This window comes from Balearica regulorum, chromosome Z (assembly GCF_011004875.1).
Source record: "Balearica regulorum gibbericeps isolate bBalReg1 chromosome Z, bBalReg1.pri, whole genome shotgun sequence".
NCBI lineage: Eukaryota > Metazoa > Chordata > Aves > Gruiformes > Gruidae > Balearica > Balearica regulorum.
The window spans coordinates 70586997-70611719 of record NC_046220.1 but is presented as its reverse complement, the minus strand read 5'-3'; the positions used below and the strand labels follow the sequence as shown (position 1 = coordinate 70611719).

The 24723-nt window shown below is 37.4% G+C and overlaps 1 protein-coding gene across 4 annotated transcripts in view; it reads left to right on the top strand.

The window, feature by feature from the left end:
- Nucleotides 1–24723, top strand: part of NNT (nicotinamide nucleotide transhydrogenase) — a 45318-nt gene that overhangs the window by 5584 nt on the left and 15011 nt on the right. For all 4 annotated transcript variants that reach the window (XM_075741304.1, XM_075741305.1, XM_075741303.1 and 1 more), the window contains exons 3-18: nt 2416–2645; nt 3792–4009; nt 5458–5545; nt 6240–6328; nt 7973–8160; nt 8880–9013; nt 10760–10951; nt 12113–12266; nt 13171–13332; nt 14126–14236; nt 15008–15153; nt 16139–16334; nt 16956–17189; nt 19148–19308; nt 20052–20231; nt 24558–24717. In XM_075741304.1, coding sequence (XP_075597419.1) covers nt 2416–2645; nt 3792–4009; nt 5458–5545; nt 6240–6328; nt 7973–8160; nt 8880–9013; nt 10760–10951; nt 12113–12266; nt 13171–13332; nt 14126–14236; nt 15008–15153; nt 16139–16334; nt 16956–17189; nt 19148–19308; nt 20052–20231; nt 24558–24717 — 2643 coding nt within the window. The remainder of the gene's footprint in view (nt 1–2415; nt 2646–3791; nt 4010–5457; nt 5546–6239; nt 6329–7972; nt 8161–8879; nt 9014–10759; nt 10952–12112; nt 12267–13170; nt 13333–14125; nt 14237–15007; nt 15154–16138; nt 16335–16955; nt 17190–19147; nt 19309–20051; nt 20232–24557; nt 24718–24723) is intronic.

Here is a 24723-nt window from a genome sequence, read left to right as displayed (position 1 = left end):
ACCCCACACAAAAGCAAGTGAACAAAAAGAAATAAGAAGCATAAAATGTCCTTTGAACTTGGGCCTTAGGAGCTATAAAAAAAAAAAACCAACAGGATTTTTTTTGCTTGAGAGGTGTATAAGCTTTAATCAGGTGTCAGTGTGCCTTCAGATTCACAGGCATCCTTCCATTCTCTGTATGCTATAGTTTGTTCCTTCCTTCCTCTACATTTGTGTGCTGTAAAAACTTCCTAAAGGAGAAAGGGAAGGTAGCACTCCTGTTTTTATTTTTTCAGTGCTTCTTGAAGAGCCTTTGCCTTCTATCTTAGAGCTACTTCCTTTCTCAAACTATGATTGGTCTCTGCTGTTCTAACGAATTTCAATCTTCCTTTCTGTTTCTAAAAGACAAGAGAACTCACTTCCAGAGTTGATTTAGTAAAAATCAGAAGCAGGACTTTATTGTGTAGTAATCAGGAGAAGAGATGAGGAGAAAGTTCTGTTCAAATGACAAAGGTAATTTGTATGAGTGACAGCAACAGTTACCATAGCTTTCAAGTGGCTAGTGCTGCTGTGATAGGGATTCCCTGAGTTGCATGGCTATGTTTAGATGTGATGTATGCTGATGAAGCAATCTTTGCAAAGCATTGTTACCTTTGTGGTTCTGTTGTTTTAGATGTGCATTCTTGCTCCTGTTGTGACTTTATGTTCTTTTAAAGCACGTTTTTCTGAATTTGATTTTTTGTCTTGTAATCTGAAGAGTTTTAAATATTCTCCAACATACAAAGTATCAAAACACTTGCCTCTTCAAATTATTTGTTAGTATTTTATTAGTTTAATTTCAAAGAGAAAGATAAAATTAAAAAATAATAATTAGAAGTAACACACTCTTTGGTGATCTTTCATGCTGTCTTCTTGTTGGATGTGTTCAATCAGTTATTTTTTTCATGGATTAGAAGACTGACAAGTACAGGTAGATATTTAAGTACTGGTTCTTAGCAACTCTGTATTGTATTTTCAGAACATCATAAGTTGGTAGTATCTTGAAAGTTGTTAATCTAAAATATTTTCAGATGTCCAACTTTAAGCACCTTACAGTCCCATTTTTATTTCATAGATTTAGATTTAAAAATATCAAAATAATTCAGTTCCTCAAAGCTTTTATAGTATGTTTTTGGCTTTGTCTTGCTTGTTTCTAGTTTAAAAAACAGTAAAAAAAGTGCAAGGGAGGCCTTCCTAAAACATGGAACACGTTACTGGTCTGGTACAGTTTTTGTAGCACAATACATAGTATTAGTGGGCAAATTAAAAGCAGATTTGTAATTTAATACAAGCATCCCCCCCCCCCCCGCCCTCCTTTTGTTTGGTGGGGTTTTTTGGTTTACCTTTTTTTTCTTGATCTTTAGTATGAGTGATTGCTTAGGCTGCTCAAGTTATATTTCATTAATATATATAAGGTGTAGGTGTCTTGTGTATGAATGTCACAATCCAGGTTTAAATTGTGGATAGACGTCAGTGAAAACTGGTGCAGAACTGGGCCTGTGTGCTGGACAATTACTTATGTAATTGAAGCAATGTGGTAGTTTGATATAAGATTATTCTGCTTGAGTCTGTGTGTTTATAAATAATAAATTTAAACACTTGATTGGATCAGAGAAGTTTAACTCTCAAATATTAGACTGGAAGCCCAGAAATTGTACGTGAACAAAGTTAGATGTTTGTAATTTGAAACCTTAAGCTAAAACTCATAAATTACAGCCTCTGTAATTTCCTGATGTTAACTTTGAACAAGTTAAGGAGATAACATCGAAGTATAATTGAACAAACTAGTAGATGGTTATTCCATTATTCTTTAGCTACTCCTGAATTCACATTTTTCATTTCTGTATCAACTCTCCGAAGTACCTTATTGATGTAGTTGTGCCTTTCAATGTACCTTGTGGTATATAAATTTCATTCAGTAATAGTGATCTGAGACAACTGTAACGTGATAGACATTAAAAACATAGACATAGCTCATTTCTTCACAAGAAAGTTGGAGTAGCTAGAGAAGAATTTAAGTTCTTTTTACCCCAGGTAGAATGTGTTATCACTAGAACACTATGTATTGTGTAATTTGCCTTCTGATTTATACAGTCAGAACTGTATAAATTCAGATGGGTATGAACTGCATCAAACACTTGTTATTGCTTTTGTGGCTGATTGTGCCAACCTGCTTATTCCTAAGAGAACAGGGATCTCTGGCAAGATGGTGTAATTTAAGGAAATGTAACCTACACTGCTAGAAAATGTCATTCTGCTGCTTCATCTCTTAGGAGGGAGGATTGCGAAGTGTGACATGTCTGCATGTGTCTGTACAACATTGAAGAGCGAGTGCCATTAATATAGATTTATTAATCTTTAGTACAACTAATACTGTCTTGTCTGCCACTCTTACAGGAATTCCTTATAAACAGCTGACTGTAGGTGTCCCCAAGGAGATATATGAGAATGAGAAGAGAGTGGCTCTATCACCGGCTGGAGTTCAAGCCTTGGTTAAACAAGGCTTCAATGTTGTGGTGGAATCTGGTGCTGGAGAAGCTTCCAAATTTTCTGATGACCATTACAGAGAAGTTGGAGCAAAGATCCAGGGGACCAAGGAAGTCCTGGCTTCTGATTTGATTGTCAAAGTAATTGCTTTATTAATATATTTCCTATTACATTCCTTTTGGAGAAACATATAGGTCAATTTTTTATAATAGTCTACTGAAAGTTCCGAACATAAGCTCAGTTAATTTGATATCTTCCATTCCAAGTTCCCATGCAATTTTAGTCTGTTGTCTTTTTTTTTAATAGCTCAGGTGTACACCTGCAGTAATAAACTAGTAAACGGCAGCATTGAAAAAATTGAGAGTAATTTCTTACCAAGTTTTTAACTACCTTGGATGAGTTGTGTTTTCTAGAGCAAGGTAGACTAATTCCAGACTCTAATCAGGTAAGATCCCTGCTCTAAGAAACTTTCACTCCAAAATTAGTAACATACAACTCCAGTTACTCTTTAGGGAGAGTTGCTTGAAATTTTGAAGATGCAAGTTTCTAATTTTTCTCAATCAGACATCCAACAATTTAACAGTAACAGTGTGTTTCAAAAGGGTTTGTAACTAGGTGAGTTGTAGCTGATTTGGGAAGACTGCTAAAAGTGAAGTTGCTTGAGAGGTATTAGCCCTGAAGGAAAAAAGAAGATGACCTTAAACTTGATGTTGAGGCTTCCTTTAAGTGCTATATTTGAAGTTACCCTGTCAGCATTGAATATAAAATTTCTGTGAGTTAGTTTGTGAACAGCCCTTTTAAGTAGGTTTTTTTTGAAGAAAAGTGAGAAACTAAAAAGAAGTGAATACAGATCAAGATGAGTATCTGCTGTACTTTATGCTTGAAATTTCTGGTATGTAATGGTGAATTCAGCCTCATTAGTGATTTTTAGCCTGTAAAGCATAATTCTCACATCTGTTCAGTAGTAATTTTGCTTAAAGATGGTGGGTTTTGGGGCAGCTGTCTGTCATAAAAGCCAGTAACTGCTGTTTAGAAGCCATCAGATCTTTCTGAAGGTGTGTGCTGATTATTTACTGCCCTATCACCAATCTGTCTAGAGCTAATTCTAATATGTGGACTCCAGTTAAGCAGTGCAGTTCCTCAGTTCAGTTGTATAAACAACCTTTGATATACTTCCGTGTACTTTGTGGAAGGAGATGGACAGACTGCAAGCTGGGAAAAAGGAAGCGGAGTGTGTTCTAATTTAGTTCCTCTGATTAATTTGGAAACTTCTTTTTTCTCTTCAGGTAAGGGCTCCTATATATAACTCAGCTCTAGGTGTACATGAAGCAGATCTTTTTAAGATGGCGGCTACCCTGATTAGTTTTATCTACCCAGCACAAAATCCAGACCTCTTGAAAAAACTTGCAGAAAAAAAAACTACTGTCTTGGCTATGGATCAGGTTCCACGGGTCACCATCGCTCAGGGATATGATGCACTTAGCTCCATGGCCAACATTGCTGGGTATGAATCTTACCTTTTTTTTGTTTTTTTCAGCTTGAGTAAGTATAGCTGGATTAAAAGCTATGTACTTTGATATTAGTGATATTAAACAATTCTGCATCTCTATTTTCATACAGCTGTTTCAAGCAAGATGAAGCTGTTGGAGGTGCCAAACAACTTCTTAAGTTTCTCATGGTTTTGCAGCAGATCAGGGCAAGGCTTTTAAATAAATTAAAAAACAAAATTGAAGGCAGTTCTTCTAATTCACGGACTGCTTTGTCTACTGTCTTTTTGGTCTGAACTACATCAGAGCAGGCTCAAAGATATCCTTAAGACAACTTCAACACAGATTGTCTGTCATTGGGATCTGATATTGTTTGGAGCTGACTAACCCAAAGAGCGCTCAGTATGAATGCAATTGCCATGACAGATATAAACAAAAGACCAAATACTGTCAGACTTCTTCATGCTTTGTGACTGGTATTGTAGTGAACTAAAATGTTGTTGTCGTCAAGCTGACTTCTATTATTAGGTTCTTTTTGACTTTTTTTTTTTACTTGTTACATAGATGATGTCTATGAGACATAATGAGCCTTGGAGAAGGCTGCCAGATTTTGTGGACACCAGCAGTATACATCCATATACATGTTGGGTTACTTCTGTTGATTTCATTCTGCGTAATTTTACTAAAATGTGGAAATTCATAATGTATTTAAAAGTATAAAATCAACAAGCTGTATCCCAAATTAGAACTAATTCTGTGGCATACAGACCTCCATATGTCCTGACTAAAGATAGGAAGGAGAGTGGAACAGGGCTATTGAACCACAACACCATCAGTAAAATGCAAGAAAATGTGTACTGTTGTTAAGAAAAGATATAATTACGCATTAATCTGCATTTTCACATAGCTCTTCTACTGATGTTAACTTGGTACAAGAGAAGCAGCAAGGTTAAGCTATTTGCCCTAAGCAATATAGCTCTGCAGAGTTAGGGTCAGAGTACCATTTTTGAATGTGTGCTTGCTTGTCTAAGTGAGCTTACTGCAAAACTACTCTGGGTTTTACGATTGCTTGTTCATGATTTCTTCCCTAACAAGCTTCAGGTTACAGCCTTGGAAGGTAGCTTCAAAGACCACAAAGTTAACTTTTGGCAAGTTATGTGTTTATTATTCAGGTAAAATTTTGTTTGAGAGATTGAATAGTTGTGGACATCAAGTATTCAGTTCAAAAATTCTATCTGAAAATGCATTCCATGATTAAAAAAACAAAAAGGCAAGAAGTATGAACAAAGGCAAACTTAAACTTCTGCTCAATAGTAAAATAATAGTAAAATAACAAAATATTAAACCTGCTTTATCTATAGCACTTGCATGCTGTGATCATATGTTCATCCTTTTGATTGCTATCATGAATGGAATTGTACTGACCCTGGGAGAATACTGATGTGTGCTCATCCTTAATTGACAGTTACAAGGCTGTGGTACTGGCAGCAAATCACTTTGGTCGATTTTTCACCGGTCAGATCACAGCTGCTGGTAAAGTTCCTCCAGCAAAGGTATGTGCAATTAAATAGATACTATGGCAGAAGAATATGAGTTCCTAAGCACACCTAACCACTGTTGAAACAGTGTTAAAAGGCTTTTTTCCTGCCTTGGGGCTAATTCTAGAGGCTTTAGAAATCCTTATAGTTATTCCTGTACTAATTCTTGTTCACTATCTGTAGTGGGTTTTTTGGGTGGGGGTTTTTTGTGGTTTTTTTTTTTTTTAAATAATAGAATAATTTGAGTTTTATTTTAAGTTTGCTTAGTTTTAAACATCAGATAGCTATATGTAGATGGAATTTCTTTCCAGATGGGAAGAGGCAAAGAAGCAGTTAAGAAAAGTCAGAGATCTTGGGATTTCTGGTATGTTGAAGGCTGCAATGGAAAGGATTTATTGATTGGAATTGCAGGTGGATTCTACTGAAGAGAAATGAAAGTAGAATTAGGGAAGGAAAAAAAGAAGTACTTACATAAATTGTTAGCTACAGATGACTTGGCTCTCAGATAAGTGAAGTTAGGAGTTACAACTGTTAGATTTACAGGGCAGCTTTACCAAAGTCATTTTGGGATCTGTGTCCTAAGGTAACTTGTTTAAATGGCTGGTTAATGAGATGTATCTGCAGTTGTGAAAGCTGTACAATGCGGCTGTTTTTCTAACCAGCTCTAGTTTTAGTTTATGCTCCAAGCATGATGATGGTATCATTCTAGGTCTTGATCATTGGGGGAGGAGTTGCTGGCCTGGCTTCTGCAGGAGCAGCTAAATCGATGGGTGCAGTGGTTCGTGGATTTGATACTAGGTAGGTGTTATTGCCATTTTCACACAATCCAAAATTATTTTAAGTAGTTTGTAGCTGTATTACAGTGAAAGCACTTGTACTTCATTCAATCACAATTCCTTTCCTACCATTTTTATGCCATCATTATTCCCCTGGTTTTTGTACCTCAAAACAATGAAATCTTCCAAAGAGTCCTTCTCATTAAATCATTCAGAACTAGATGAATAAAAAATTGTTGCTTTATGAAAATGAAGAAGTTAGGCCTTTTATTTTATTTTTTCTTCATGTGTCTGTTCTTGGGGACAGAGGGAAAATAGTAAAGAAATAATCTTCATGCCCTCTTCTGTTGCTTGCTTTGATTTGGGTTCATACCTACATACTCATTCACCTCTACTCTCCTGATCCCACAGAGGCCAGCTAAGAACTCTTTGGAGAGACACTTGTTTCAATGTGCTGGAGCTGAGAAAGAGATCAAGTTGTTATATTTATGAAACTAAATATGAAAGAAACTGCAGCTGAAGCTGCTTTAATTGTGCTTTCCTTGGGTCTCTTCTTTGCGTTCAGAAGGATTATTTTGTCCCATAGTCACTTTTTAGAGCAATAGACTGGGGCAATTATAGAGCACAAACAATTTTTCTTCTTACAGCTACAGAGGCTGCAAACTTAATGAATTTTTTTCTATTAAATGGCCTTCTTATATTGAATTTGTATGTGCTTAATGCTGTGTTTGCATTGAACTTACTCATATGTGCTTGTTTTCATGCAGAAGTGGCATCTAGGGCTACTTAGCTATATCTGGTATGAAAAAATGAATATATTTCCAGATTCATGATGTGCAATGTGAAAGATCCTTCACTCTCGTTGTTAGAAAATCTGCATATGCCTTAAAGCAAACTGGAAAGAATTTATTTTTTGTAAAAGCATGATAAAAATGTCTAAAACTTTTCATTTTTTTTCCCTTCTGTATATTTTTATACTGTATATTTTCTGTATATTTTTATATCCTGTATATTTTTGTCTTTGTGTGCAAGAATGTTTGTCCTCTGCATGTTGTGAATATTCACCTAACACTGAAATTTAGTCTCGTTATTTACTGTGATATCATGTGATGCAAAAGAAATTACAGGTTTACAGGATAACTGTAAAAAAACCCAAAACCCACCAAAAACCAAACACCCAAAAGCAAAAGACTCCCCCCCCCCCCCCCCCCCCCCCCCCCGCCCCCAACCAATTTTCCCTGTGAAAATAAGGCTTGCTGGTATTTCCCATTTCACAAATTAAAGACAGGGCCACAGGTTGTGTATTTATCACCTGTCTTAGGGTTCCAAGTTTCGGCTGTAGATTTACCTAGTCATGACAACAGAAATGGGTGAAAGTCAACAGTTAGGCTCCATATTTGAGACTTTGCTTGGAACAACTCTGCTGACTACATAGGAAACCACAGACTGCCTTCATGCCTTATCCAAATATCTTCAGTAGGGACCTAAAATTAGTGATGTATTTACTTTTTTCACTAAATAAGCTGAGGACTTAAGTTATTGTCTCCTTAATCCTAGAATAAGTTTTAGATCTCTTGTCTGAAGACTGCTACTTAAAAGACCAGAAAAGTCACGGTGGGTTTCTAAAGTAGTGGTTGTTTTCTTCCCTGTGATTTTCTTTTCCTAGAGCTGCAGCTCTGGAACAGTTCAAGTCTCTTGGTGCTGAGCCTTTGGAAGTAGACTTAAAAGAGTCTGGAGAGGGACAAGGTGGTTATGCTAAAGAAATGTCCAAAGAATTTATTGAAGCCGAAATGAAACTCTTTGCCAAGCAGTGCCAAGATGTCGACATTATCATCACTACAGCACTTATTCCAGGTATGTTTTATGTGCAAGATGCTAATTTGCATTTATCTTGTGTAAGTTGGCATGTTTTGGAGCTGTGCCTGCAGTGGAAACAGAGGCATTGATAAATTTTGTCTGTGTGAGCATGTAACTTCTCCCTTGCCTGATAAATGCCTGTTTTCAAAGTGTGTGCCTTTTTTTACAACTTTTGTTTTCACAAATTAGCACTTTGACTCAGTATCATCATGTTTTCTTATTAAACAAGGAGTAGATAGTAATAAAGTAAGATATATACTATTGCATATTTGTTGCACCACTGTTACTTCTGCTGTTGAGCTTCTGCACTGAAACAAGTCCTATTGAAACAGTGCTGTCTTTTGTAATCGAAACATAATAAGGGTAGAGCTTAAGTTTTAGTGCTTTGTATTGCACAACATCTGTCTTTTAATGTGGCTTTTCCTTTTTCTTTGGTGTTTGTTGTGACTTGAATTGTGAGATTGGATGTTGTCAGTTTACTGAGGACAAAATTGGGACTTGCCAGCATCTTTGGTAGACTGCTCATGCATACCTCTTTTAATATGTTTGGGAGCAAGATGTTCTAGTATCTCTTCTCCCTGCCTGTATAAAAAACATCTGTGGCATTTTATCCTAGGTACTGATTACTTGAATATTTTGCTTGCAAAAATAAGGTAGAGAGCCCTACAGATAAAAACCTGTATTTTATGTTTAACTTAAATATCTTGTCTTGTCAGGCAAAAAAGCTCCCATATTGTTCAAGAAAGATATGATTGAATCAATGAAAGAAGGTTCAGTTGTTGTGGATTTAGCTGCAGAAGCAGGAGGAAACATTGAGACAACAAAGCCTGGAGAATTATATGTTCATAAGGTGAGCATTTTAATCTGCAGATGATTTTCTGTTTGCATGAATTCACATTGTGTTTTGTAAACTGTATGCTGAAAATGAGTAGCTGATTTTGCTATTTGGGCTTAAGTAATCCTTTAGATTTGCATTTGGTCACTAGTCATCTCTATCTATAACAATTTGAAGATTTTTTGAAGAAACAACCTTTGTATAGTGTTAATTTGTTTTTTAAGTATGGAATTGTTACTACTTAGACTTCCAAGTCCAGTGATTTGTCTCTGCTGAGTTGAAGGTGTGGTTTGATGTCTATTTCTTGGTCTACCTAAAGAGACAGTGGTAGCAAGAGCTTCTTTGGCTCGCTCATCACCTCCCACAACTGGAGGTTAACAGTCCCCGTCATAGGTAAGCTAAACAGGTTCAGACTATGTCAGTGTTTACTTCGGTGCAAAGTCTCTGGCTCAGCTCAATGTAACTTCAGCTTCAGCACGTTGCTGTATTTTTATGTCTTTAGCTTTGCCAACATGAGTGAGTCTGCCCTGGAGTATCCAAACCACTTGTAACCTAAACTAGGAGTAGTGTGAATTGGTTCATTAAAGTAACCGATTTTGCTCTGGACTGAAATAACCGCTTTTGGTGCGGTGTTCACTGGCTCACTTCAGAGCTTGTATTTCTGCTTTTGGGATTTATTTTTGGTACTTGTGAGAAATGTACTAGCAGTTATAGAAATTTGGGTGATGAGATTTAAAGTAGCAGATTTCCAAGGTTGTTATTTGGTAATGTAAGAACATAATGCTGTTATTAGAGAAGCCTGTAGCACATATAGCTGCCATAGTTGTCATTAATATAAGCAGGGCTGTGTGTGTATGTATCGTGAGTCATGCATTGTATTTGGCTTTGTGGGTTTTTTTAGGGCTTTTGATGTCATTGCTTAAAACCTGAAATTAGAGTATGTAGAACAGAAGTAAGCAGATACTTGTATGAAGAATTTATATGGAGCACTTTTAGTCAGAGGAATATTACCCCTGAATATAGTGTACTGGCACTAAGCTGTGGAAAAGGATAGCAGTGCAGAACTATTAGCAGTGTGCTAGAGCATTGCATTAAGAAGCCAGAGTTCCTGGAAGCATGCATCTCAGCTGTAAGTTTGCAGGAGCAGTGTTTTAACACCAGCCTGTTTGAGCATGAAGAGTGTATGCCAGCTTGTTTCCCATACCTTCCAAAAACTCAAGAGCCTGATAGCCAGATATACTCACATTTGTTCTTTAAACAGTGTGGATATATTATGTTACATCTTTACGTAAACGTGAACCTGGGCATATTACTTTGCACAGCTAGCTCTGTGGAAGCTCCCTTCACTCTTCTGTCATATAGAAAGTTGCCTCCAGTGCATGCCCTCCAGAAGGACTGAGAAGATGCCAAGCACTGGGCAGGATAATCTGTTACTTGATTGCTCTAAAAAGCTGAGTTCTGAGGCAGTGGTGGGATTTGGAGAGGACAAGCTCTTGCACCACTACGTCTTTCTTTCTGTCTAGGCTTGTTGTTAATGGTGTTTAAAGGTGTTGGGTTTGATCACGTTGAATTCTGTAACTGTTGTGAGTAATGCTCCCTCAACTTAATAATGTTAGACCTGCAGGTAAAAGTTTTAGCTGGGGTTAAAAACAGAAACAAGTGAAACAATTTGGATATATATTTCCAGAAGGATATATTGGAAGAGATGCTGCCTCTTCAGAGGTTGAACTAGTCCTTAATGATTTACTTGGATTTTTTCAGGGTGTTACACACATAGGCTACACAGACCTGCCTAGCAGAATGGCTACTCAGGCCAGTAGTCTATATTCCAATAATATTATCAAACTCCTAAAGGCTATTAGCCCTGACAAAGAGAACTTCTACTTTGATCCAAAAGATGAATTTGATTATGGGACTCTGGATCATGTTATCAGAGGAACTGTAGTAATGAAGGTAAGCTAGTAAACATTCTCCTCTTAATTTTTGAGTACATAGTGTTACATTTATCAGTGCTGTCTCTTTAAAACACATTCAGAGATGCCGCATGCGGATACACTTCAGATGTGACTTGATGGACGGTGTGGAAAATTGTGTTTGTATTGAGCTGAATATTCCTCTGTCCCTTTTTGTGAGGGAAACCTCTTTGCTTTTGCCTTCTTGTCATGGTTAAATATCTAACATCTGCTATTGAAAAATAGGAAAAAGATTGAATTTGCACGTTGTATTCATGTAAAAAGCATGGTTATTTAAAACATGTTTGAAACATTACTACAGGACCAGAAAAAAGATTTTTCCTTTTTTTCCGGAAAAAACCCCAATAAAAATACAGATTTCTGTTCTTATGAGAATAACTTCAGAAAAAACTGGTGGACCTAGAATATGCAGTATCCTTTGAGCTCTATTAGGAAATAATAAAATACAAACTTAGGGCATGGGCCAATATGGGCTCTCCTCCTGCAACTATTAGAAAATAATAATCTGCAGTTTAGGTAAGAGGTATTCATTTCTGTTGAGTTTTGCTGCATAATATTGCCAACGTTTTGTAATGCTTATGATGTCTACTCTGAAGAAGGTTTGCATTGACTTCAGCTCTCCCAGACCACTCAGGTCTGAGAGAGCTCCACCAGTTATTCCTCCAGAGGCCTGAAGAACAGCAGGAGGTGTGAGACATCATGCTTGGTACCTAGCTGAGGTCTGAGCAGGCTCTGGTTACAGTTCTGATCTGTAGCAGATTTTGCTATTTTGAAGACCCTGTTTTATTTTGCATCAATGTTTTCCATTTAGGAACGTAAGTTCCATAAAATTCCATGAAGGAACTTTAGCTCTTTTGTTTTGGTTCCTGCTTTCAAGCCTTGCGCTGTGTTTCTGTTGGGTGCTCTTGGACACAGATATTAAATCTTATCTGAAAAATTTGTAAACCAGCGTGGTTAACTTGGTCAGGCTGTACTGATCATCGAGCCTTGCAAACTTGTACAGACACATAAAAGGAAGATGTTCCTGTGTCATGGCTGTAGGATGTTAAGACTTATCTGAGTTGCAGGATTAAGAAGAGTAGGCTCCACTAACTATAAAGCATCTGTTGCGTTAGGGATAACTGTAAATATCTCTTGTCAGGATGGCAAGGTGATTTTCCCAGCACCTCCACCAAATAATATTCCTCAAGGAGCCCCTGTGAAGCAGAAGACTGTAGCAGAGCTGGAAGCGGAAAAAGCAGCTACTATTACACCTTTTAGAAAAACTATGACTAGTGCGTCTGTATACACAGCAGGTAGGCAACTTCCAGAGTTGGAGAATCAGTGTAGAATGCTCCTCATTTGGCTAATACTTTTAAGTGATTCCTCATCTTGCTCATGCGATTTAATAAGTAGTTGGGAGAGCAGTTGATTGGCTGGTGTATCCTAGTGTAAAATCAGAGTAGTGTAATAATTGCTTTTGAGAGGGGAAAATAAACTTTTGGAAATTTAACTAAAAGCATTACCACTTCAAACAGTGCTGACTCATGGTGTGTGCATGTATGTGTGTTTGGATTTATCTAAATATCAGTAGAATACTTAAAATTCTGAAGGACTCCTGCTAGGCACTGTGCTCATACTTTGCAGCAGAGTCAACTCAATGCCATTGCTTTCTTCAAACTTTAATGCATTGTATGAGACTTAAATGCCCAATATCTGCTGAAGTACTGAGAATAGGACATTTGTCTTGACAAATAAATCCTGTCTCTTCTTGACATTTGGTATTCTGTGTGCATCTGAACTTCTGCATGAAGTAATGAATGAATTGAATATTCTTAATTTTAACCTCTGTTCTTCATATGCATGCTTTGAGTCTTCCAAGTAGTATCTCAACATGATTGTGACTCTTGTACGTTTTTGCTATAGAACAGGAGAGTGACAGGATTCAGTGTTAGTGTAGAAATCTATCTTTGCCACTTTGCGTGCATGCATAACAAAGATGTGTGTATTATATTTATGGTTTTATGTTGTATTGTAAAAGAAACACTAGTACTGAAAGAGCCTTATAGTTGTCAAAGATGATCCAGCTGATCTTGAAACAAGTCCATGCACAAAATGCTGTTTTGCTTTTAGCTCGATACTGGATTCCTGTTGTACAGAGTTTAAATGTAAGAAATCATTGAAAAGTTACAGAACAGTTTTGCTGTGCTTTTCTTCTAGGTTTAGCCGGCATGTTAGGACTGGGCATTGTAGCTCCCAATAATGCTTTCACACAAATGGTGACAACATTTGGTCTAGCTGGAATAGTGGGGTATCATACGGTGTGGGGTGTGACTCCTGCTCTTCACTCTCCACTCATGTCAGTGACTAATGCTATCTCAGGTAAGTTGCTGTCACACAACTGCTTATTTTCTGTTTGAAGTAGGCACAGCTCCTTTTACTTGAACTTTAGACAGCATTCCTCTGATATGTCTTTTAAAATGCCAAAGAGCCTAGTACTACTGCTTTGCATGTCTGAGTTTACTTTCATAAATAGCAAGGACACCTGAACCATACCATTTTTAACAGAAGGGCAAGTATGGTGCTGTGTATTTTTAATTTTTATAAGTAATTTCTCAGTCTTAACCTGTTTGCTTTAAAGTTTGTTTTACTTGGAGTGCTGCAGTCTATCCTTTCATGGAACACATCTTTCCTCTCATCTCTCCAAAATGTTGCCCTGAAAATAACTTACCTTTCATATTTTCTGCATTCTTTTTTTCTTCTCCTCAAACTATGTGTTTTGAGAGGAGGGAAAAAGAAAAAATTCCTAAGTGACCTGTAAGATTGATAACTCTATAAATATGTAAGATTTTATCTATCTGTGTGTATATGTGACAGGTCATGAGTCTGATCTGCTTTGACTGTTGAAAGGAAATTTTCTTCTATTGAACAAGTACACGGAGGCCGACTGTGCTTGAGGCACTGCACTTCAAAACTATATTCATATACTAATTTTTTTCTTTCGAAACGTGTTTGTATTGCTAAAAAGGCCACAGTAGTCTTTATTTAAATAGTAATGTGTAGAGTAGGGGGTCAAAATTTGAGTTGACTGCTATCTCTCTGACAGCTGAAAGGAAACTTGCTATAGGTGTAGGGCCTTTTAAGGTTCAATAACACTTCTTTCTTTTTTAAATAGGACTAACTGCAGTTGGTGGGCTGGTATTGATGGGAGGAAACTACCTCCCTGAAAACACTCCTCAAAGTCTAGCAGTGCTTTCAGCCTTTATCTCTTCAGTAAATATTGCAGGTATGAATGTTAGGTTTTCTCCTGAGAGTAACTTTAAAGCATTTGTGTAATTCTTCTATTTCTTCTAGCTCTTTAAGTGTGTAGATTCCAGAAATACTATTGTGGGAATAGGGTCTGAGACCATCCATCAATAAAGAAACACCCCCCCTTCAGATTTTCATAATAGTTAATATATATGGTTTGCACACCCTGTGGTGTAACCTTTTTTTAGGGAAGAACTTAAATGTGTGTTTCTCTTTTACAGTATCTTTTGGGTGATGATTATATGAAATACCTTCTCCTGTATATCCCAAGACGGTACTGCATTTGGCTTTACGTTCCTTTTCCTGCTTGAAGAATATACTAGTGGCATAGAACAAAATTCTGCTTCCTTGAGCTTCAGAAGTCCCAGCTTCACAAATAAAAAAAAAAGAGTGTGAGCCATGTGACTTACAAATACTGCTTTTTGCTAGAGTAGATAGGGAAAAGGACACAGTCATAAACTAAGCTGTATCCTACAGTCAGCATAAAGAGCCAGTGAAGTCCTCCAGGCTTACCAAGTCCTCCTTTTATGAATTTCTTCCAAACATTAAAAAAGACAACAGGATCTCACCCTGATTACACCCTTGTTTCCTGGTGGTTTTCCAGATTACTAGCTTTTCAGAGGCTTTACTGGGGTCAGTTGCTAATGTTGTGTGGTAATGTGCTTTAACCAAAGATTTATCTTACAGCTTGGCACATGCTTAGTTTTAGATTTCATTTTTTGTAAAATTGTTCCTTTACTTTGGCCAGGTGGGTTTCTAGTTACACAGAGAATGCTGGATATGTTCAGACGTCCCACAGATCCTCCTGAGTACAACTACTTGTACCTGCTTCCTGGTGGTGTATTTGTAGGAGGCTATGCAGCTGCTCTCAACGGTGGCTATAATATTGAGCAGGTAAGAAGATAACGTTGTGGCTCTTGGCCCACTGTTCACAGTATGGTATGCTACTTCTCTGCTTACTCTGTGTAGGAGTAAATAGCAAATTAGCCATGGTCTTTTCATCAGCCACATATTCCCACAAGGCAAATCTGAAATTCATTAAGCTTGCAATCATACCCCAAATGCTCAATCTGCAAATTTTAAAAGCTTTGGCTATTTTTTTTCCTGTAAAGCAGCAGGTACTTTGTTATTTATTGGACCGTTTTCTTAAGTTACAGCTTAAATATTAGAGCATCTACAGAAATCAGTATTTTGTTTAAAAGTTTCTGAAAATTCAACTTGGTGTGACAGTTTAAGTAGGCATGACTTCTGGATGGGATGACAGTTCAGCACAGAGGGTTATACAGGGATTGTACCTGTAACACCTTTTATGGTAAACTTTTGTTTGCATTTGTTTTAATAGTAAGAAAATTAAATGTGTATTGCCTTCTGTGTTATGAAAGTGAATCCAAACATACCTTTATGCCAGAGGCTTGTAATATATTTGAGTTTTTTCAGTTACCTAGTCATGTGCAGCTCAGTTCATTTCAGTTTGTTTATGCTTTTTGAAAACAGGAGTTCAGATGTGCCATAAGCAAATTCTGAAACTATTCCTATAATGAGCAGAACAGTTTAACTTTGGGTTTGTACTGAAAAAAAACTTGCTTCTGAACTGATGAGGAAAATTGGCTTGACTCCAGTTTAGTATGCACAGTGCAGATAAACCAAGGTCATACGGTGGGGAAGAAGTTTTAATAGATATCACATTTTAATTGGCCAAAATCACATCCTGTACAACAGTTCTATCACATTCAAGAGTTTTGACTTGAATTAAGAACTATGACTTACACACTTCTTGGAGAAATCATCCCTTTTGTGTAATAATCAGAAAGATTTTGACAATGATTGTGCACTTTGTCTCTACTTAATGTATGCATATTCATGTTTTCTTATTTTAAAGATGATGTATCTGGGCTCAGGCTTATGCTGTGTTGGGGCCCTGGCTGGTCTGTCCACCCAAGGAACAGCTCGTCTTGGAAATGCTTTGGGTATGATTGGTGTTGCAGGAGGTTTAGCTGCAACTCTTGGAGGCCTTAAACCCTCACCTGAATTGTTGGCACAGATGTCGGGTGCAATGACATGTGGTGGTACCATAGGTATGTGTATGATACTATAAAGTAACAATATATGCTTTATACATGCATTTATGCAAGTTGTAGATACACAAAAAACTGTATAGCTCACAGGTGAATTGACTAACTTGCAAAACAACGTACACAAGCCATGTGTGTATGTATGTGAACAAAGAATCCTAAGTCCCATGGCTTTTATTAATGCATCAGGACCTGCTAAAGAATGGGAAGACTGGTGGAAAAGCAGGAGCACATGATGTCTGTTAGGGAAACTAGGTATGCAGAGGTAAATGAAGTTACCCAACTTCATACTCCCGTTCAGTTCCTGACTGAATGCTGCCAAATTCTCTTTTTCACACTGTGCTTTCGTCATAGAAAACACTGAATTTCTTAATATGTTGTGAAGCTTCTAAGAACATGATATTCTTTAATCTTCTCTCTAATTTCCATGAGATCCTCATTGTACAAAATACACATAGGCAGCTTTCAGTTAAATGCCATAGCAATGTCTAGTGTAGAACAATTTTTTCCATTGGAATAGGCATGTATGTGCATGTATTGATTGCATGAACCATGGTAAGTTAATTTGTAGCTGTACAGATTGGTTGTGTTTTGTAAGACTTCCCTTCTTTCAACTCTCAATAGGTTTGATGATTGCTAAACGCATCCAGATTTCAGATCTGCCTCAGCTAGTGGCTGCTTTCCACAGTTTGGTTGGTTTGGCTGCTGTGCTCACCTGTGTAGCAGAATACATGATTGAATACCCTCACTTTGCTACTGATCCAGCTGCAAACCTCACCAAGGTTGTGGCGTACCTTGGCACATACATTGGTGGAGTGACTTTCAGTGGCTCTCTTGTTGCTTATGGAAAACTGCAAGGTGAGACGTTCCATTCAGAATTAATTACTTGTTAAAGGGCTTTCCCCCCCTCCCAGGGTTTAGCTCTGCCTTTAGACTACTATGGAATTGGAAAGAAGCCTTGTATTTTGCATCAGGTAAAAGTTTGTATGTTTAATTCTTATGAGTGGACTTTTTTCTTTTTAATTTTGTTTAATTTGTGTACAGCTTTAGTTATGAAAAGTTTGCCTTCAGTGCTTGGACTTACTACTGCTATTAAATTACCAAGTCATGTAAGCTTCCCTCAGTTCATCTTGTCTGGAAGTAATTGTTGCTTTAGTGTTATTAAGACACTGCCTGACACTGTTTCTCTAATTGATTTTATTGAACTTTTATGATCACAATTTCATATTCCTGAGCACACATTTTAATTGAAACCCTGGTAATGCTGGACTCAGTGAGCACTGCTAATATTTATGGGATTGTGTTGTTAGTATTGCAGACTTGGTTTAGGTAGGTAGTTTGCAGTATCAGTTGAGACTGCTTCACTTTAAACCATGCAGTTCACTGTTTATTTACATACTGCGCAAAATCCATGCTCCATACCTCTTAGAGTTTTAGTAAATGTGCCTTCTACATTAAATGTTCACTAATTCCTGTTTCTTATGCACCTGAAGGTTTCCTTATTGCATTTATTTTTGGTTTTGTAAGCACACAGCTTTTGAGAGACTGAGATAATACCTGTATGAAGAAGTTCCGGCTAAGAGCTTCATATTACTAATCTTGTTACTAGCTTTGCAGTAGCTCCTTTAAGAAATACCTGCTTGCTTTCTTCAGTGTTTATGAGACCAGCCATTGAAGGAGGAAGCATGACATGGATGGAAAGCTGTCTTCTCTAATAATCTTTTGAAGGATTTGTCAGTAGTATGTATTTCTGATATATTTCTGCTAAGTAGTTACTTATTTCTTCTTGGTTATTTATTTTTTTTTGTAACCTCTTCTCCATCTTACCCCCTCCACCCCCTCAGTGGTTTATGCACTTGTCCCTCATGAACTTCACTGCCTGTTTCAGCCCACTCTCCTGTTTTTTGTTTATTTTTTTCCCCCTTGCATTTCCATGTCAACACAATAATAATAAACTTGTCTATACTATTGAACTAGAGGTAGTAGGTTACACACTTCGACTCCTAGTCCTGAGACTTATCATTTCATTCTTTCCCTTGAATTCAGCTAAATTGAAATGAGACACTCGGTAAGTAATTACTTACACCAAAAGTAACATGTAAACTTGTATTATTTTTACTCTTTGCTGTGTTGTTTGGGGAGAAAAAAAAAAGCCTAGGGTGAAAATAAATATGTAATTGTCTTTTTAAACTGATTCACACAAATAGTGAATCCTCTTTTCCCGTCAAGTCTCTGCTACTGTGGGAAGCTGTGGGAAGTCTGTGTGACTGAGGGTACTGGTTAAATTAAAACCTTTGAAAGCAGGAGTGTTTTGTAATTGGGGTATCTGTGTGGTAATATTTTTCTAAGCACATAGGTTTTGAGACACTGAGGTAATACCTGTACTAAGAAGTTCCAGCTAAAAGCTTCCTGTTACAGAGGTAATATACAACATGCAAAGACTTGAGGCCAGAATGGAAGAAATTTGGGGTTTTTTTGGTGGTGTTGGTGGGTTTTTGTGGGGGTTTTTTTGTTTTGTTTTGGTTTTTTAAAGGTTTTTCAAGAGGAGAAGAGGTTTTTGTGATTCTTATAAAACATTTCAGTGAGATTAGAAAGTAAACCAAGATTTTAATCAGCAGTATTTGAGAATCTAGAGTAATTTTGAATATGTTGAAATCCTAAGTCAGCACAAGGTCTCAGTGTCAACTAACTTGTTTTATCTTTTGACCCTCCCTTTTTAAATTTTTCTTTTGCTGGGGTATTCAGCCTTCTCTGAAGGCAAGAGACAGGCTCTCCTGCATGTATGTGTCAATCTCTGAATATGCATTTGATTGCAGGTATCCTGAATTCTGCACCACTGCTCTTGCCTGGTCGACATGCGTTGAATGCAGGATTGCTGGCTGCCAGCGTTGGCGGAATGATTCCATACATGATTGATCCTAGTTACACTACGGGAATTACTTGCTTAGGTTCTGTGTCAGTTCTCTCAGCCGTAATGGTAAGTCAGGGAATTGTAGGAGGTGAAACAAATTAAACAAGCCATTTATTCTTCAGTTTTGTAAATTTCTTCTTAATGATTATATTTTACCATCCTGAGTCACAATGGACATAGTGCCTGTATGCCAGCTTGTAGTAGCAAGCAGCAGCTGACTTTCCTAAATCTAACTGTAAACCAGAACTGTTCCAGAGAACAGGCATGTATGTATCTAACTACTTTTTGCAGCTATGACTTAATATATATGGACTTAATATATATGGACTTTTATATGGAAAAACTGGTATTTTAAAAGACTTTTTGGAAAATTTATCCTTAAAATACTTGAGAGCACTCGATCTACAGATTATTGTGGTAACTTAATAAGATTATCCCCATGTGTAACTTCCCCTACTCACTCACACCAGCTGTTGCAAGATTTACCCTGAATATTACCATTCTGTAAACTGAGTCTTGCAAAGACTGCTCAGTATGAATCCTTTAATGGTATGAACAGTTCATGGAGCTGGTAGGATATTTTTGCGAGTTAAAATATGTGACTAAGTGCAGGATGAGGAGAGTGCCTTCCTGTCCTCTCTGCAAAGGCAGAATCATTAAGGCCAATCCTCGGGCCACAGCTTCGTGTCTCCTGCACACTGGAAATACTTGAATAGGTTAAGTAACCTGATAGTTATTTTTTAGTGCTGCAGGCACTGTCTTCTCTGCATGTTCTCACTCATAGCTAAGCATTTTCTTTCCTTTTCCAGGGTGTCACTTTAACAGCAGCTATTGGAGGTGCTGACATGCCTGTAGTTATTACTGTCCTGAACAGTTATTCTGGATGGGCTTTGTGTGCTGAGGGCTTCCTACTGAACAACAACTTGCTGACCATTGTTGGTGCACTCATTGGTTCCTCTGGCGCCATCCTCTCTTACATCATGTGTGTGGTAAGTCATCAGCAGAAATTGTGTATGTTTTCCAAGTAACGAAAAACTTTATTCAGCATATTTGCTAGGAAGATAAGTAATCAGAAGACCAAACTGCTAGGTGTTTACAGACTAGAAAATTCTTGACTGAAACTGTTGGACTAGATGTCAATCATCTCTCTCTGTTTTGGAGAAACACATACTTGAAAACTAAGGAAAGCCTTTGCATTGACTTGGACATTGAGGGTTTGAATCTGGGCTGAAATAGGTATGATTACTTGTGCTCAGCTGTTGTTTTTTTGTTGGGTTTTTTTAAAGTCATATCAACTCTGCAGTGGTGTTAAACTTAACATAAATTTAGTTTAAGTAGTGAGTTCCTTTAAAAAAATGTTTGGCTCAATTAGAGAGTAATTTAAAGTTCAGGTTTTTTGGAGTGTAGGAAAGTGCTATTTTCTTCAGAGCTGCTACTTTTAAGTACCACGGGGTGGCAGCAGGCTTGCATTAATGCATTGCTGATACTAATGTCTGTCTCGGCGCAAACTTGAGCTTCAACTCTCTCTGTCATCATATTGCATTATTAACAATGGTCTCCTTTTTCTCTGGATCATTTGTACAGAAATCCTCCTGTTTTCCCAGGTCTCTCTCCTTTTTGTTTTCAAAGATGGAGAGGTAATGCAGTGTATTAGGTAATGGAAAGGTTCACAGTGCAACAGCTGCCAATCTGCTGATTCTCTGTTGTGTAATTCTGTTTCATTTCTGCTCGTGTTCTTGGATAATCAGTGTTGCTCTTCTCCTGTCCCCATGTTTTCCTGTGGTCAGCCCTGGGTGTCTTTTCATCTCTGTTGAGATGTTAGTTACCCTGTTAGGAGTGTTTCAGTACCATTCATCTTCATCTCTTGAGGATCAATTTTAGAAAAGCCTAAGAAAGTAATTTTGTGCAGCTTCATGGAGGTTGAGCTCAAATGAACAATCGCAGGTATGGATTTTAATGAATTTTGTTCTTTCTTGAACATTTTATATCTCCTTATCAAAAGGAAATCAGATTATGTGGCTCATGGGACATGCTTTATATATATACATATGTAGTTGTATACAGTCAGCAGCTTAGTCCATATCAGTAGAAAGATAATGCTTATGGAGCGACACAGGTATGAAAAGTATGTTCTTTAAAAATCAAATTCTTGTAAGTCTTTATGAAAATATTATCTCTTGGGTATTTACCAGTAGTCATAGTCACTATATACCTTCATTTTTCTTTTACTGCCCCCTCCCTTTTTTTAACTTACTTTATTGCTAGCTCTTCTCAGGACTCACAGGGAGTTTTGAGATGCTTTAATCTGTTGGCTGGAGGAATGTAGGTAAGGAGGAATGTAGGTAAATAGGAAGCCTGGGGAAGTAATTGGCAAAATAGTTAGGCAGTGACAGTATGACTTTCCTCTACGTATTTCTCAAATTTCAGGAGCTTTACTTTTTTGAGGTAGTATTCTAGCAGTCTTGTGCTGCTTTACATAAGCTTAGACAATTAAAATAATCTAGTAAAACTAAAATTATTTTGTATCATTTCTGCACAATAAGCAGAATAAATTATTCATCCCCCAGCATTTTTCTTTTCTGCTCTACTTCCTTTAATGGAAGTCATTATTTTTAAAAGCATTGTTATGATCGGAGGATTCAGTATCATTGTTCTAAAACTGTGTTTCAGGAGAAAAAATGCTCAAGAGTTTCAGTAAAATCTGCTTTAGGCTGTAGCAACCTGTACTAAACAACAGTTTTCCCTGCCCCCCTGACTTCCATCCAAAGCACTGTATTTATTGAAACTTACCTAATACAAATGAGAAGGTGTTTGTGGAAACATATTAATGGTTGAGACCTTCTTTTTTACAACATTTCCAACTACTTTTTGTGATAAATCTGTAGCTTAATCATCCAAAGCCTATCCAGATAATCTCTTAAAGCTTGAGTTGGTAAATTGGCCAACACATATTCACATAACCACTTAGTTTTTGCACTCATATGTGCTTGATTTTGCACCCATCTGCCTTTTGCGCCTATTAGTAGGGTGAGTTAAGGATGAAGAATTTAACTTAAAAAACAAACAGAAACAAAGGCCTGTACTGTTCACTCATCCTGTGAATTGTGACTTTAGAACACTAACACAACATGTCTTCTTCAGAACACTTTATTATATTAGCATATCCTTCTCCCTTTTTTTTTTTTTTTTTGCAGAGTGAATACTTGACGATTGCAACTGTAGTATTAGAATCAGTGTGCTTAGGGAGGGGGAAAATGCTTCAGGTCGAAGAGGAACCATTGGTTGGGATGATGCAAGACAGCAAGAGAAAGGACAAATTTTGTTAGTCTTATAAATTGTATGCTGGCCCCTTGACTGTGCTAGCTGTGCGGTTTATGGAAGGACTTAAAGTTCTCAGGGGTTAAGGGTTTGGTTTTCCTCGGGCTGGAAGTTCCTGGCCATGATCACCTGTGTATGCGCAGCAAAGAGGGCTTTTTGCTGGTGGCTGGATTATCTGTGAATGGTGAAGCCTGCGCTTCATTCATATGTGTCTGTGGTGCTAAAGAAGGTGAAAGAGGCTGTAGAAGAGTTTCCACACTGTGCCTGTGCTGAGTGGGTCTTAGCTGCATTGGTTGTTTCTTGATGAGGTCTGAGCTCATTTTGAAGCCCTCTGTACCACCCCTCACCCCTGTCGTCCCCCCCCCTTTTTTTTTTTTGCCATTCTTCCCTCTTTCTTTGGTTCTTTGGTGCAGAGCCAGGCAAGGGTTCTTCAATCTCATGCTTGCTTTATGTGGATTCTCAGATTTCTATTAATATTTGAACTTTTTTCCCTTTGGCGTGGTCTTACTGTTGTCTTTTGGTTTAGATATATTTAGAAAGTGCTTTACTTCTTGTAAGCTTATCGTGTGCAATATCTGAAGAGGAATTCTGTCTAGGCTATCTTACCTGACACTTAACTGCTGTAATGTACTAAGTAGTCTGTTTTTCTGTTTGACTGTTTAATGTTGTGATACGTGTCAAAGGCAGTGTGTTCTTAGAAGAGAAGAACTACTGCCTGCTGCAGATAGTATAAAGATGCTGATTTCACTGTTTTTGTGCCCCTTCCTTACGGTATCTGAAACAGTGATCAGGATAAACAAAAATTCTTCTAACATCTTTGTTGTGCTTATTTGCTAGATGATAAATTTCACAGAATGGCATATCTTCTCAGGCTATAGCAAAAAAACTTGTGGAATTGCATGATTTGAAATGTCAATGGAAAATGGACACTTAAGGAAGCATGTGTGGGTGTTACCTCTTGCTTGTATGTGTGCCTCTCCATTCCCATTCTTAAATTTTGCTGTGGTTTTCAGCTAGCACAGCGTATGACACATGTTTAATTAAAGAAGCAATTTATCCTGTTCCTTTCCTGCTTCTAAAGTTTTGTTTACTGCAATTACAAGTTTTGCCTACTTCCAGATACTGCTTTGGGACCACACTCACAAGGAGACATGCCAGTGAAAGCATTTAGCCAGTGGCTTTTCCTGGCTGTGTATCTACAGAGCTGAATTTTCAGGATGTGTTCTCCTCTTAAAGCACCTAGTTTAAGATCTCTTGTTCCCCTTTGGTGCTCAGCCAGTAAGTTAGTGACCCTCTTCAGTTCATTGCATTTGTTTTGAGTTAGCATTTGGTTAGTTTTATGTGGCTACTTAGCTTTGTTGTGTTCTTTTCTGTCTTGATGCTGTAGGAGCTTTGCTTCTGTACTACCTGTAAAAGCTATGTGGTTTCCATGCTGTCATGTACCGGGTCTGTACTTATACGTTAAATTGCCCAAGAACTTAAGAATATATCTTGCAAAAACTGTGTTTGTGTGTATATACGTATGTGTAAAAAAAAAAAAAACAAAAACAAAAAAACCCAACCAAAACCAAACCAAACCAAAAACCAAACAAAAAAACCCCCACCAAACCAAAACCCACAAAAATAAAAAAACACTACCCACTCAAAAAACCCCTGTCATCAAATATGCATTCTTTTATATGCCTCCCTTTCAAGAACAAAAAGATAACAATATTTGCTCTGTGTGTTGTTTTCTTCTTTGTCTCAGGGAAATGCTGGTGCTTTCTTTACATGTGTAATGTAATGTGTTAGAAGCTGATGTTTGGCTATTGTGTTAATCCGTGTCTCTGGTTTAAGGACCATGTTTCAAGAAGTTTTGAGTTGTAAGTAGGCAAAACCAACAGATAAAGACTATTGTCAGGAAGGCTTTGAAGTTTTGAGAAGTTTTCTTTGTGGACATCTCCTCTCCTTTATTTTTGGATTTCATCTTTAGTTAATAAAAATCTCTTGTCTTTCAGGCTATGAACCGTTCCCTTGCAAATGTGATTCTAGGGGGCTATGGCACCACATCAACAGCTGGTGGGAAGCCCATGGAAATTACTGGAACCCACACAGAAATCAATGTGGACAATGCAATTGAAATGATAAAGGAAGCCAATAATATTATTATTACTCCAGGTAAGA